General features: G+C 48.5%; 2 protein-coding genes across 3 annotated transcripts; both read right to left on the bottom strand.

The window, feature by feature from the left end:
* Window positions 1–531: 531 nt before the first annotated feature.
* USP21 (ubiquitin specific peptidase 21) lies at window positions 532–6,897 on the bottom strand. Its single transcript, XM_014835471.3, has 13 exons — window positions 6,683–6,897; window positions 5,248–5,868; window positions 4,389–4,448; window positions 4,096–4,216; window positions 3,761–3,872; window positions 3,413–3,568; window positions 2,869–2,933; window positions 2,510–2,613; window positions 2,238–2,324; window positions 1,875–1,953; window positions 1,339–1,446; window positions 1,123–1,237; window positions 532–909 (listed from the first exon to the last, which is right to left on the bottom strand). Exons 2-13 carry the CDS (start codon window positions 5,845–5,847, stop codon window positions 819–821), a joined length of 1,698 nt encoding a protein of 565 aa, XP_014690957.1. The 5' UTR covers window positions 5,848–5,868; window positions 6,683–6,897; the 3' UTR covers window positions 532–818.
* A 597-nt stretch (window positions 6,898–7,494) lies between these two features.
* Window positions 7,495–11,579, bottom strand: UFC1 (ubiquitin-fold modifier conjugating enzyme 1). 2 transcript variants are annotated; one of them, XM_070498118.1, is made up of 7 exons: window positions 11,401–11,579; window positions 11,124–11,286; window positions 9,161–9,228; window positions 8,857–8,920; window positions 8,482–8,558; window positions 8,142–8,232; window positions 7,495–7,940 (listed from the first exon to the last, which is right to left on the bottom strand). In XM_070498118.1, the coding sequence occupies exons 2-7, from the start codon at window positions 11,244–11,246 to the stop codon at window positions 7,860–7,862; spliced, it is 504 nt and encodes a 167-aa protein (XP_070354219.1). In that variant the 5' UTR covers window positions 11,247–11,286; window positions 11,401–11,579; the 3' UTR covers window positions 7,495–7,859. The 2 variants fall into 2 exon arrangements, with proteins under 2 accessions (XP_070354219.1, XP_044613617.1); XM_044757682.2 differs by lacking the exon at window positions 8,142–8,232 and adding an exon at window positions 8,279–8,317 and having other exon boundaries at window positions 11,124–11,496.
* Between the last annotated feature and the right edge of the window lie 3,756 nt (window positions 11,580–15,335).

Raw genomic sequence — 15,335 nt, 5'->3', positions numbered from 1 at the left:
CTGAATCCTGCTTAGCATTCCCCAGCTCAAGCTTCCCAGGCCTAGGTAGGGTGAGGACCCTGGAGCGAAGGCCCCATGAGCTTTGGTTGTAGCGAGAGTAGATAGGGACACTGGAAGCTGGTCCGTGGGGAGGCGGCTCCATAAACAGCTCCTTGATGTTAGCAACAGCCTGGGCCTACGGGAGCCAGGGCCGCCCAGCAACGTACCCAGTGTTTGTCAACAGGGGTCCTTGGGTGCCTTGCCCTCGAGGGGCAGCCCCTTTGCCTGCAGGACCCGTCGCCCCGGTGCCTGCACTCTAGTTCCAGGCTTCCCCGCAGCTTCACAAGTCTCAAGTTTGCATTCCCTTTTTTCCTCCCAACGGAAACCTTCACTGCTTTGGGCAAACGTTGACATGAGCCTGTCCGGCACTGCCATCCCCACCCCAACGCGGCTCCGAGAGCACCCCCATCTGTTCAGAGAGGGAACTGGGTCCCAGGAAAACTCCTATTCGGCCGAGTTCTGTATCTCCGCACCCTGAGCACGAACACAAATGACATCACTTTTTCTTAATAAATTTATTCACAAAAAGTGAGATTGTAGAGGGTCTGGGGGCTGTACACGGGCAGGGGCTTGGGGAGCTCTGTACATGGGGCCGGGAGACAAGGGAGCCTCCAAGTGGAAGGGTACTTTTTAATAAAAAAAATAATGGGAGCTACAACCACCCCCTCCCCCCTCCCTGATTAAAAAGACACAAAAATAGACGTCTCTGAGGTAAATGGGGAGCCTGGGGCTTAAGGGTGTTGAAAGGGTTTCACAGGTGCCAGGGCTCAAAGGGGGTGTCACAGGCACCGGGGTGGCTCCTGCATCAGTTGGTAGAACAGCACGTAGCCTTCACTGGATGCCACCTGGTTTTCACTGACAGGGGAGACACTAGGAAGAAGGCAGATGGGGAAAGGGTTGTGATCATTCCTGTAGATTCCCTCCTCCCCACAAGATCAACCTCACTGTAAACAGGAAGAGATCAGGAGAGACCCCACCTCTCCTTTCACCAGGCACTGGATTCTCCTGGGGCTTTGTATTAGGGAGAGGGGTGAGGGGCTGCGGTGGGAATGGGGCAGGAGTTGAATAGGAGGCTCTTCTCACCGAGAGTCATTGTAGACATGCCAACCAGTCTGGCACCGGCACAGGGCTGTGTAGTGGCCATAGTGGACGCTGCCCGAGTGGTTGCAAAGGGCATACAGCTGATAGATGGGGCTTCCTGCAGGGTTAGAGATGATTAAATTCTACAGAGCTGTGCCCAGCTCCCACTCTCTCCCTCCCCTTGGTGGGGCTCCTTAGGACCTTCCCTACCAGACTCACCAGCCTTGTCACTGGCGAAGTCCCCTAGGCTCAGTCGCTGCAGTGGGAAGTCTACACCTATTGAACTTTTCTTGATGGAGCCTCGGGAGGCGGAAAATCGATTAAGATCTAAGCCCTGGTTAAGGAGCATCAGGGAGGCAGAGGGCCTCTGAGGCGGACTGGGGTCTTGAATGCTGCCCACTTTCCTCCCAGAAGACACACTGGGAGCATGGTAGGGAAAGGTGGAGTAGCAAGCTTTTCCTACGGAAAATTCAATTCCCAAATGTCCAGCCTCTGCAAACATGGAGAATGAGGAAAAAGAATGGATGGGAGGGGTCGGGGGAGGGCACAAGGGGGGATTGGGCACACATGTGTGGTGATGGATTATAATTAGTTTTTGGGTGGTGAACATGTGATCTGCACAGAGTTCGAGGTATTTTGCGATGTATATCTGAGGGCTACATAATGTTATAATCCAATGTTACTGCAATAAAAAATAAAAATTAAGAAAGAAACAAGAATGGATGGGAGAAATAAGAATTTGAAGATTAGGATACGGAGCACAAGGATTCGGGGGAATCTTTGTACTGTCAACTTTTTAGTACTTCGTGTTTTCTGCCGACATCGGTCACACACCTGAAAAAATGTTAAATAATGTTTGGTTAAGGTGCTCCTCACCTCAATTGGTTTTCCAACACCCTGACTCACACAACAACTTACTATTCTCCCCAATACTTCTGTATCCTCTGGGCCACTCCCTCTTTGCCCTAGGAGTACCAGGACATGTCAGACTCCAACACAAACCCAGATATATAACTATTCTTCCCCATACTAAGGCATCATGCAACCCCTTTTACCTATATGGAGCTCCCCTCCCATGTCTCCCACCCTTACTATATCCCTTGTGAACCCCCACATACTGGGGCATTCTCCGATTCTAGCTCTTCTTCCTTGGTGAAAAGGCTGAAACAATCCCGCAGAGACACCTTGCCCCCAGCAAATCCTTTCTAGGGGGGAAAGAGGAATGAAGGGTCAGCATGTTCTGAATTTGCTTTTCCAATTCTTCTCAATCAACCCAGGATTCAATTCCGCTCCAGAGACCCACAGGGTTCCCTCCCACACTCTGGAGGTGGGTAGGATTGGGTCGCAGAACCCATATCCCATCCACCCCTGGAATCCTCTGGAATCCCACCTTGGGGATGGGCAGGGACAGGTCACAAAAAACCTCGAAGGTCGTGGAGCGATACCCACAGGCCTGGCACTTGAGACAACTTTTCAACTGGCCCACAAACAGGTCTAGATAGAAGCAAAGGGGCAGGAGAAACAGTTACTGTGGGATGCCTGAGATGCTTCCTTGGATTCCCACCTCTTCCCACCCCTCTGCCTGACCCTTCCTTTCCCACCACCAACACGCCTAACAAATCCCTCACACCTTTTCCACATTTTCATCATCTAGTCTTGTTCTCACACCCCTTGACAGCAGCAATTTTTTCTCCCAAGGGTGCAGCCCCACACACTAATTTTCCCCCACTGTTTTGCCCCATTCCATACCCACAATCTTGCTGTCCTCTCGCTCCAGGTAACGCTTCCACATTAGGTTGGCTCGGTCATCATCACTACCACAGATCAAGGGAAGTGGGGAGCACCCATGAGACAGCAGAACACTGGGCCCCCCAACACCACTGAACTGATCCACAGACCTCTGTACCCCATCCACACCCCAGCTCCTTCTCTAAATTTCAAGGAAGAGTCAAAGGAGCAATGCTTCAGAGGACTTTCTGGGCGAATCCAAGGTGAGAGGAAAAGGAAGATGGCATGCAGACGCCTCGCCTCAAACCCTTACGTACCTGATTGTAAATTAATTATCCCCCCCTCCCTCAAAATGGTGACACCCTAGCACTATCCCCTGCCTCCCTCTGGCCCTTTAGCCTCCTTCCTCCTGACTTCCTCCTAGTTATGCACTGTTTCTCAGACCATTTTCTAGGCTAAGCATTTCCCTAGACCCTACCTCCTCAATCTTGACTAGCTCAGTTCTGTGAAGGATGAATGCTGCTGATAAACTACTTGGGAGAAGCGGGAGGAAGAGTGACCTCACCTTAACTCAGGTTCTTCTAGCAGAGCCCCTCCGCGGCGGGGTGGAGAGGGAGCTGGACTGTTGGCCAAGATTGGTGGAGCCCGGCGGCCTCGTCGGTTGATTTCAAGGTGCAGCCGCTCCATGAGGAGCTTCAGGAACTCTTGGGCATCCTGCTGGCTACAGCCAGACAAAGAGTATGGGCAACTGGCCCCTGCCTAGTCCACAGACACTATCCCCTACCTAGACGTCAGCCCGCACTTCCTGGATGAAGAACATCTTGAGGCTCAGAACAATGTTGCCAGGGCCCCTGCTTGGCTCTACCCCCACACAATGGCCAGAGAGAAATCCTGTACACTTCAGCTCTCTCACCTGTATCCAGAGAAGGAGGGAACATATTTCTGGAAGACAGCGCGGAATCGAGTAGGATTCACAGCTTCGCAGGAGTCAGGGTGCCACAGGGCACCAATCACATCTGCAAAGGCTATTGGAGTGGGAGTGGAGAAGGGAAACAAAGGTTAATGACTGGAAGAGGCAAGCAAGAGGAGGCTCAAAGGGTGGACAACAACCTCTAGGAAAGCAGGTACTGGGAAAAACAGATACAACTGCCAGACTTAAGGGTTGGGGCCACTAACACTGGCAGATGGACCTGCAAGGGGTTGGGGAAAAGCGGACTTGAAAGGGGGGAGTAGGAGTTGTCGTCCCACCTTCAGTGAGCTCTTGGGCTCGGCCCCCTCCAGGCACCTCTTGCCGGAAGTCCCTTCGCAGACAGAAGTCCCGAAGAGGCCGAGTGCTGCTCAAACACTGCAGCACAGCATTCAGGAAGCACTGGGGAGCAGGAGAGACACTGCCATTATCTCTCCAGACCAGTGCCCAGGAAGCCTTAGGAGAGCTTCAGTGCTCTTCTTTCCCACACCTTCCCCAAGTCGGCAGGTTCCCCCTGCCCCCAGCACTATTTTACATTCCTGTTAGAGAGGAAGGACAAGGGAGTGGTTCTCACCGTGTTTCCCAGATTTCGGAGGCCAACATGACCAGAGCCCAGGAGCAGTGTGTGGTGAGCCTGGAAGGTCGGAGTACAGTCAGCAGGTTCCCATATATCCCACCTGGCACTTTAACCTTGCAACAGCATGCTGCCCACTGCCTCCCCCACCCCTACTTCACCCCAAACTCCACCCTCTTCCCCTCACTGGGTATTGGGGTCTCCCTACCTCACTGGCCATGAGCAGTAAGCCCATCACAGCTGAGTGTACCACGGACTCAGCCATGGCTGTCCCACCTGTCCCCCACTTACTCCTCTGCCTGGTTAGCCGGCGTTGCAGCTCCTGGGGCAACTCCCCAAGCACTGGCATGGTTGCCCAGCTGCTCCCCACCCCCACCTTGCTGCCCCCAAGACCCCCTCCTGCCCCCGTGGCCTCTTCCTGCACTCTTTCCTGATGGCTCCAACTGCAACCAGCCTAGCTCACTTAGCTCGGGAAATGGGCAACCACACTAGCTCAGATGTTCTGAGCCCGCCCCTCTTCTGCTCCAGAGATTAATTAGGCCTAGGCAGCGTCCTAGGAGAGAAGGTACAGCAAGGGAAAGTAAGGGCCTGGAGACCCAAAGAAGAATTCCAAATGGCTAGGTTAATTCCCTGGGGACCGAAATGGTACACCATGCTGGGAAGTCACAGACAACCCCAAACAGGGTCTGTGAGGCTCAAGGGTACTTAAGCAAGGAAGAGGAGAGTCCAGGCTGCTGTAACAAGGGGTTGAAAAAGAAACTTGGAGAAAAGGGGGAAAGGAAAGCCATACAATGGCAAGAAAACTGGAGGCATGGAGGAACACGGGCGTGGAAGGCCACGTGTGCTGGCAAGTCCTCACCATCTTGTCATCGAAGTAGAAAGGCTCAGAGGGCCGGCCAGATATCACATGGAAGGAGCCATGGGAAGCAGGGGGCTCCGTCCGTATGCTGAGCAAGGTAGGGGGCCCAGGAAAGCCCCCAAGGCGGCGGAGAGAGGTGCTACGTCTCAAGATGGGTGGTTCAGGTCGGAGTGCCAAGCGGCTCAGTGCAGCCCCTAGCTCTGCGGCACCACGATGCCCTCCCAAGGCAATCCCCATTGGACGCAAGTCTCCACTGCTCACAGACTTGGAACGGGTTAGGTTGGTCCTAGATGGGACAGGAAGAGCCACAGTTGGGGGTGGTGAGCCAGGAAGGGGAACTCCATGATCTGCCCGAAGAGGGCCTCTGGGACGAGGGCCTGAGGTCCGTCCTCGTCCCAGCTCCAGTTTCTTGAGCCGTTCCTCAGGAGGACCTGGCCGGGGAGGCAGAGGTCGTAACATGGGGTTCGGCCCAGGGGCTGGGTTTCGGCGCTCCTTGCTGCGGGCCCGGGGAGCAAATGATAGCTTGGATCCCACTCTGGGCTGGACATTAAGAGGTGGCTCTCGGGTCCGGCCCAGGCGATGCTCAGAGGCCTGGGGCATCGTGGACACCACAGGCTGGACCTGGGAGGAGAAGAGAAGGTCAGCATTTGAATATGGAGAGTGGTAAGAACCTAGGCTACCATATTAGCTTCTACAGGTACTGAGGGCACGACCATGTCTATCATACCATTGTATCTCCAGTACCTAGCATAGTGTTTGGCACAAAGTAAATACTTATTGTCCATTGAGTAAATGAATGAATGAAAGATAGCCACCCCTGGCTTTGACTCTATATTCCTCATCCCCTTCGTGCAGAATACATCTTTACTGAAAAGCCAATGATAGTCCCTATCCTGGCTGTCTATAATCTAAACGCTCATGACAAGGGCCCCCATACCTGGCTAGTCAAGTGGGACGTACCCTGGGTCACTTAAGACGTCTGGCCAAAAGGGGGTGTGGATGCAAGAACAGCCGTCCAAAAGACAGCATTCCACCCTCAAAACCCTGCCCCCCGCCCCGAGCTGCAAATGAAGCAGACTAAATGGGTGACTTGCAAACCACTCCCTCCCCCACCTTTGAGTTCCAACGTGGTTTCGGGGCTCAGGGGCAGTAGCAGGGAGGGAGGACAAACAACTCCTGGCCCCTTATCTCTGCACGTCTCCCACCACAGCAGGGCTTTAGCCGGGACCGCCCCCCTCGAGGGCAGAAAGGCCGAGGCCGCTGATTGGCTACGGGGTCCAGCGGCGTATTCCCCGCGGTCCCTGGATGCTGTCTCTCCAGCCCAGTTCTCCCAGGCCTGCTGGGTCCCCCACGCTTCTGCCTTTGTAGAGGGCGTCCCCTCGGGTTTGGAGCAGTCTTCCCTCGGCCCCCCACGCCATAGCGCCCCGGCTTGTACCTGTCCCCCGGTGAGGCGGCGGGGGAGGCCAGCCGGGACCAGGCCTCAGCTCAGGGCCACCCCCTACCACCCCCGTGCAGCTCCCCCGCGGGCCCGGCTGCAGCTTTAGCCGCAGCTATCGCCCAGATCTCTCCCGCCGCAGGGGCCGCCGCCATCTTTGTTGGTCCCGCCCGGCCACCGGTCACCGGCTTCACCGTCTCTCACGGCGCCTGCGCAGCCACACTGGGAATCCACCCACCCGCTTCCTTGGCGCTTGCGTGAACCCGCCCCCTTAGCTTCACCGCCGACACCATGGAAACGTAGCCAACTTTAGGACAGCCGCTTCCCAGCCCTGCCCAGGATTTCTTTAAACCATTGCTCCAAAGCAAGTTCCTGAAGTACAGGGTGCCCGTAGCGATGTAGATCTGACAATCATAGTATGGACCCCAGGCTTGCAGCACAGATCCTTCCCATGGAGCAGGGGTCGAGTGTGAGAAGCTGCAGGGCCTGGGTCCAGTCAGCAGACCTCTGGGGAAGCATCCAGCACTCCACATAGGGATGGGAAGATCCCTGGAAGGCGGGGATGCTGGCCCTGCAAAACCATTCCTCAGGCACCTTGCAGGCCAAAGCAGTAAGCTCCCTGCTACAGGACAGGGGCAGATCCCAGCAGCAGGGAGAGCAGTCAAGATTTCATTCCCCAGCTCCTCACCAGAGCATCCTCCATTTTCCCCTCTCTCCCAAACTAGTGTAGTTGTACATGTGCCTTGGGTCTTCGCCTGCTCACCTTTAACGTGCTCACCCTCTTTAATAGCCACCAATGAGAACCACAGACCACCAGAGGAAGCAGCTTTTATTGACGAGTTATCTTCAGAAACCAACAAGACTATGTACCCACTTTCAGTCACCCCCTATCCCTCCAGGATCTCACATTGCTCCACCTGGGAAAGGGATATAAATTGCCTTTCGGTTTTCCCAAGCCCCAGTCTTTCCCCTCCCCGTGTAGCCTAACTTAGAAATTCAGTAGCAATACCGTTGTTGTTTTTTCCCCCCGAGCAAGGCCTGCTGCAGCCACTTCATAACAATTACGGGTGAATGGATGTGGGGGGAAGCAGTTAGATGAGTAAGAAGAGTAATGTACAGGAAAACAGGAACGTAGACTATCAAAGTTCCCTCTGTCCTGCCTCAGTGGCTTGATCCTTCATTGGTTGCATTTCTCTTTATGCTGAATCACACCCTTCTGAATCAGATCCGGGATTTCGACTGCCAGCCATGGACCCAGCTGCAACACAAGGGAGACCCTGTGAGATTACTACCACCCAGTCGATGCCTCTTATTTCATCAGAAGCCCCTTCTTAGAGAGATTCTAGGGGAACATGCCCAAAGGAAAACACTGTTATTCTTTGTTTACTCTCAGATATTTTCTTATACCACTCAGGGCCTAGCCCCTCCCCCCCTTAAATACCAAATACCCCAAACTTACCCCCAGAGCCATGAGATGAGCTAATCCAAACTTGGGCACGTTCCTGGCCCACAAAGGCTTAAAGTGATCTGTCAGGCATATTTTGCCACCCCTATGAGAGGGACAAGGGGAAGAAGGTGTTGACATGCAAGGTTTACCGTATAGCATAGCAGCCTCTTGGGAACACAGGAAAAATACTGTAATGAGAATTGAGAACAAGGTCTGCTAAGTACTTTGCCCAGGCTTGGCAGAGGGCGGTATGGAGCTCCTCTGGGTCAGCAGACTCTGGGAAAATTCCTGCCTCCCAGAGTTCTTCCCTAAGGCCTTCTTTGACCTTTTCCCATCTCCTATTCAGTCCTACCTGTACATCTTTGCCGTTTTTCCATCCAGTTCAGGGACAGCAATTTCTGGAGCAGTAGTGGGATATGTGATAGGAATCTGGAGGAATTATAAAGCCTTAATAAAACAGAATCAGGATAGAAAGGAACGAATCTAATCAGACCCACGCATTTCTTGATTCAACTGAAATGTTTGGCAAACTCCCTAAGCAGCAAGTACACACCAGAATTCTGGACATGGAGATGAGTAACTGTAATCTATGCTTGCCTCAAACCTCAGCTTTTCCCTCCCATTTTAAAAGTTGTTGTTGGTTCCTCCAAGAAAGGTTAGCTTGTTAGCAATCACTTAATCCCTCCCCTTCTACTAACCTCTATATTTCCCACTCCATCCTACTCACATCAAACTCGATGTCAAACTCATATTTGAGGAGGTCATGGATGTACCAGCACTTTCCAAACCACCTGTAACAAAGACCAAACCTCAGTGCAATTTGCCCATTCTTCTTATACTCAAATGACATCTTCTTTGTTTAGGTAGCCAGCCTGGGAGACTCATGGGATGGGAACTGGAGAACTCTGGAGCTGTGGGAGCGGAGACAGCTACTATCAGGCAGGGAAGGCCTGGCAGTGGGCTTTGGGACACCAAAATGCTCAAGCCATCTAACATTCCCACCCCCAAACCTCCCAAGACGGTCTGCCTACCGAGTCCCCTCCTTGTTGGACTCCAGTCGGAACCAATCATTGTCCGCATTCTTGTTGTTCTCCACATACTAAAAGCAGAGAATGAGGTCTTTGAGGAAGGATTTGGGGCCAAGGGCAGTCCCTTCTCCCTCAGAAGAAAAGTGTGATTACTTTTTCTCAGGGGAAGAAAAAAAAGTTTACCCAACTTTTTTGAGTTAAGCAAAACCGAAGATAAAGCTATGCTGATAAGTAGTGGATTTGCCCAAAGCTGAGAACAGAATGTTTGGGTTCCACTCAATTTAGCATGCACAAAAGATTTGATGGTATCGCCTGGGTTCTCTTCTCACTTCTGATAGTGTCTGCTCTCAGCCCAAACTCATTTTATCACAGATTCCCTCTCTAAAGGACCTCATATAGTCCTAGTTTTGGCTAGCACCCACATGCTGATGACTTCCAAATCTTTATCTTTAACCCAGATTTTTTCCCAGAGCTTCAAGACTCCAGTATCCAACTACATATTGAAATTTCTACCTTCGTTTCACAGGTACCTCAAACTCAGCATTTCCTCCTGATCCTTCAGACTCATTTCTCCACTCATCAATCTCAGGTGGCAGTATTAACATTCACTCAGTCACTCAAGCCCAAAACCTGGGAATCATCCTTGCCCCTCTCTCTTCTTTACTTCACCAATCCTTCACGATGTCCTGCTGATTTTATCTTCTGAATATTCTTCAAATCTCTCTCTCCTCTCTATCCTCATGATAACTGCTGAGTTTCGCTATCTTTCTTTCACCTGGGCTAATGTCAGCCTCCTAACTTGTCTCCTACCTTCAATCTTATCCTTGTCAATTGTTTTCCTCTCTACTGCCACTGTGATTGATCTAAACCCAAATCTGACCATGTTATTCCTCAGCTTAAAATCCTATAAAGATATCCCAATGCCTCCAAGACAAAATTCAAGTGCTCAAACCTCTCTCTCAAGCCTTGCCTACCACTCCCTGCCATACATTTGATGCTCTAGCAACTCTGAACTATTTGTGATTCTTCATACACGTTATGGTATTTCTAGCTTCTATGCCTTTTTCATGCTGTTCCCTTTGCCTTGGATGTTCTTCTCTTACCCTCACGTTGTATCAGAGCAACTTATGTTTACCCTTTAAGTCTCAGCTCAAGCATTGCCTCTTCTAGGAAGGCTTCTTCGACTAAACCCAAGCTGGATTAAGTATCTCACCTCTTACTTCAAAACATCCTAGCAATTTCTCTGTCTTCCTCTCCCTGTCTCTCTCCACTTAAATAACGTGTTATAATGATCTGTTTCTGTCTATGTCAGTAGGCTCCATCTTATTCGGCTTGGGATCCCCTTCCTAAGACTAGGTCTACAACATCTTTCTTTTTTTTTTTTTTTTTTTTTAGTGAATATGAATACATAGTAGGAGAGCTGCTGGCCTTTCAAACAGACAGAGACCACTGCAAAGAAGGAAACCTTTCTTCTTTGTCCACAGAAGGGAGATTGAGAACACTGCTCGCTCCTGTGAGCTCAGCTCCTCAACTCTCTGCAACGAAGACCTACTTGAATTTTCAACCCTAACGTGTGTTCCTCGCTCAGAAAGAGTGAAGGAGGGAGCAGAGAGATACAGACCGGGTCTTAGGGCCCCAGAAATTTCTTTTGACCCCCACCCCTTCATCCAAGAGAGCACACACCTCGTGCCAGAGGGACACGTCACCTTCTGGGGAGGCGTATCCCTAGAATAACTGCTGCTTTCAGCCCGAAAGTCTAGCCCTACTGCGGCTCCTAAACTGAGTCTCTTCTGCCTCCTCCCCTGCTTTTCCCCTCAGTCCCCCAGCCCTACAATCGTCCAATTTCTATGATTTTGGGAGTTAAACTTTAAAACCAGAAGCGGCTTCCACACGGAGCCTATTCGTAAGGACACCTGATTACCCCCAACCCTTTTGCGACGCGGTCGGCCGCGGAAGCATAACTGACCCGGATAAGAGACTGATATTCCTCCTTGAGTCGCTGCACCCACAACTCCCGATCTCGAGGTCCGGCGTTAGTCTTCAGCACCGGGATCTCAGACACTACACGCCGAGTAGCCTCGTCCGCCATCTTGGACGAGGGCGCAGGAGAAATGAGGAAGTGGTATTACCTGCAGTTTACATTGGAGGCGCCGCCATCTTTACTATGGGAAGATGAGGAGTTGCGCTTCCTGAAGACTTCTTTGAATGCGATCGTTATTGTCTAACAAAGACAAATTTGTTACCTGGTCACCTGTTTGTGGGTACAACAGGAAGAACAGAATGGAAACGGACGGCTCTGTCCTGAATATGGTACCTATCGTTTAAAAAAAAAAAAAAGCAGACTGTTCCAAGGATAACTTCCGCTCATGCTCAGAGAAGAAACCTCAGACAACCATTCCGGACGCCTTCCCAGACTTGGAAAGCCGTTAGAATTTTAGGTTGTTCTAGGCACTGTTCTGGGCACTGGCTTCCTAAAACACGCGATTCACATGTGTCCGCTTCGAATAAGCTTACTTAGCTTCCGTGAAGCCCGGTTGAGTTAGCAGAGGCCAATGAAGCCATACAATGAAAGGGTATTGTACTTCTGATAATTATTGGAATCCATGGAGAATCAAAGTATAGTATATAGTCTTGGTCCTGAAGAATTAACACAATCGAATTAGAGAATTCTTAAGTGTCAAAGGAGTTTAGAGGTCACAGGAAGACTTGCTTTAGTCTGGCCTAGACATTTTGGCGTCTGGAATTAACTCATCTAGGAAGGAATCATGTCTCTATCTCTAGTGCATGGCACAGAGTGGGTACCCGGTAATCCTTTTGCAGAATTTTGTATCTCTCAGTGGTTTTTAACGCTAAATACATTAATTTTGGCTTTAATTTAATATTTTGTAACGGAGTACAATAATAAGATTTTGTAATGGAGCAACATTAATCGTTCCAGCCTGTGGCAGTAATTTTGGATCAGATTCTATTAATCATCAAATTCTATAGTCCATCTACAAATTTGATAAGCATGCTATATCTTGATTTCTAATGGCTGAAACGTCCAATACAATGTTGAATAAAAGTGTTGAGAGCAAACATCCTTGCCTTATTCTGATTTGAGGGGTGAAAGCATTGCCTTTCTTCATTAAGTATGATGATAGCTTTTGGCTTTTCATGGATGCTCTTTATCAGGTTAAGGAAATTCCCTTCTATTCCTAGCGTTGAGGGCTTTTATCATGAATGAATGTTGGATTATTTTTCCAATTTTTTTTCCATGAGACGATGATGTGGTTTTTGTCTTTTTTTTTTTTAGCATGCTATGTATTTTTTAAAAGTATTGGATACTGGATAAGGCTCAGACAAAGCTTTGTAATATCTCACTAGAGATCTCTCTCCTAGGGGAAATATTTATTTCCTTTTGGGTGTAGGCACTGTGGTGTGGTACAGAGTGCAGAGATCTGGAATGAGGCTTATTTGATTTAATCATCAAAAGACTTTGGAGATGCGGGGAGGGGGAAATGGGAAAATGAAGGCCAAAGGATACAAACTTTCAGTTATAAGAATAAATTCTGAAGATCTAATGTACAGCATAGTGACTACAGTTAATAATACAATATTGTATATTTGAAAGTTGCTGAGAGTAGATTTTTTTTTTAAAGATTTTATTTTATGTTAAGCGAAATAAGTCAGTCAGAGAAAGACGAACTCTATATGACTCCACTCATAGGTGGAAATTAGTATATTGAGAAGGAGATCTGATCGGTGGTTACCAGGGAAAAGGGGGGGTGGGGGGAGGGCACGGAGGGGGAAGTGGTGTACCCACAACATGACTAACAAAAATGTACAACTGAAATCTCACAAGGTTGTAATCTATCATAACATTAATAAAAAAAAAAAAAGATTTTATTTTCTTCCTTTTTCTCCCCAAAGCCCCTTGGTACATAGTTGTGTATTTTTAGTTGTGGGTCCTTCTAGTTGGGGCATGTGGGACGCCGCCTCAGCATGGCTTGATGAGTGGTGTCATGTCCATGCCCAGGATTCGAACTGGCAAAACCCTGGGTTGCCACAGCGCAGCACATGAACTTAACCACTCGGCCACCGGGCCAGTCCCATCTGAGAGTAGATCTTAAGCATTCTCACCACACACACACACACACACACACACACAAAAGAGTTAACTACTCAAGGTGATTGATGTGTTAATTATCCTGATCTTGGTAATCATTACACAGTGTATATGTATATAAAATCTTTAGAGGCTGGTCCCGTGGCCGAGTGGTTAAGTTCTCGCGCTCTGCTGCAGGCGGCCCAGTGTTTCATTGATTCGAATCCTCGGCGCGGACATGGCACTCACTGCTCATCAAACCATGCTGAGGCGGCATCCCACATGCCACAACTAGAAGGACCCACAACAAAGAATATACAACTATGTACTGAGGGGCTTTGGGGAGAAAAAGGAGAAACAATAAAATCTTTAAAAAATCTTCACGTGTATATGTATATGATACACATGTACACGTATATCAAATCATCACTTTAAATATATACAATTGTATTTGTCAAGTATTCCTCAATAAAGTTGGGAGGGAGGAAGACTTTGGAGAGTTACTTTAACTTTGTGAAATGCATTTCTCACCTATAGAAGGAGGATAGTAATCTTTATAAGGTTGTGGTAACTATATATACAATGTCTTTTCATTCATTCACATAACAGGCTTTCAGGATGAAATTCAGATAAAATATATGGCAGTAATTTTCGAACTGTTTTTAGTAGTGGAGCCAGGTTTATAAACAAAATCTTACTTGGAATCTCAAGATACAGAAATGATCAGTGCAGAGCTGCTCTCATTCAAGTGCAGGCACAAGACCTCTATTCCTTAGAATACTTCTCCTATGGTAACCACTGGTCACACTTTATTAATTATTTGTCTTGAAAGACTGGAAGCTCAAGGTAGGGACTGTGTGTCTATCTTGTTCATTGCCGTATTTCTAAAACCTAATGCTGTAATGCCTGGCACGAAGTAAGTGATCAATCAATATTTTTAAAATAAATGAATATCTTGATGGGTAAGGTAAGCACCAGAAAAGCTGTCTTTTTAAATCTGCATTTTACTTTTCTGGCATTGTTTTGGAAAATCACCTTATTAGACATAGCAAAGCAAAGCTCATAATATGTATGATAATACAAAGGGCTGTCTCTATTGTACACATAGTTGCATCTCTGTAGAGTATATTTCTTTTAGAGAAGTGTTTATTTTTAAATTATGCATTTAGCTTATTCTGGGCTTTAATTAATTCTCACAAGAGATCAGAAGCTAAGATAAAGAAGAGTGTGTAGGCCTGAACTTCATTTTTTTTCAAAGGAAGAACTCATTCCTGAGCAAATGTTTATGGAGTCCCTACTACATCCAGGCACTGGAAATATGTAGTGCACAAGGCAGGCAGAGTCCTTTCCCTCATGGAAATTATCCTAAAACAGTTATAAAAAGAAATTGGGCAGGATTGATTGGATAACTCAATTCTGGGAAATGCACTGATGTCGGACCATTGTTTCGATGGGATAGTACAGTTGGGCACAGGGGGAGCCCCTGAAAGTAGTTGAAAGTCCGATTGTCAGTCATCAGGGGAAAAGGTAGCTCGCAGAGGACAGAAGGAGAAATAAATATCAGATCAGGGAAATAAACCTTGGATTATGGAAGGAATTGAAAATTTTCCTCCCTCTGGTCTTTAAGGGGTTGGTCTGGACTCCAGTGTGCTGGAAGATACCTCAGAATGGTGAGGAAAATGCTAGCTCTACTACAGGGAGGGAGCCACCCTATAGAGGATCAGTGTAGATGCGTAGCCAGTTTTGGAAAATGTTCTCTTTTGCTATTGCCTTTAATTATTCTGGAGACTTCAGGAAAGAATTATTGTAAATTATAACTTGGTCTCTGTTATGCTGTGGAGAATTGGGTCCACAGTTAGAACTTGGTAAAGAGAATGATAAAAAGTAACTGTGCTTACTATGTGCTAGACACTGTCCTAAACGTTTTACAAAATTAGCTCCTTTAGTTCTGGCAACAAGCTTAAGATAGGTACTCTCATTATCTCCATTTACCTTTGAAGAAACAAATTTTGAGGCATTACATTTGAGAAACAATCAGGTCAAATGAAAGAAAGCCCTATATCACACAGCCAGTAAATGGTAGAACTGGAA

The sequence above is a fragment of the Equus asinus genome, chromosome 25 (assembly GCF_041296235.1).
Source record: "Equus asinus isolate D_3611 breed Donkey chromosome 25, EquAss-T2T_v2, whole genome shotgun sequence".
NCBI classification, from domain to species: Eukaryota; Metazoa; Chordata; class Mammalia; order Perissodactyla; family Equidae; genus Equus; species Equus asinus.
Note: the sequence above shows the minus strand (reverse complement) of the source record. Positions and strands in the feature narration are given on the sequence as shown.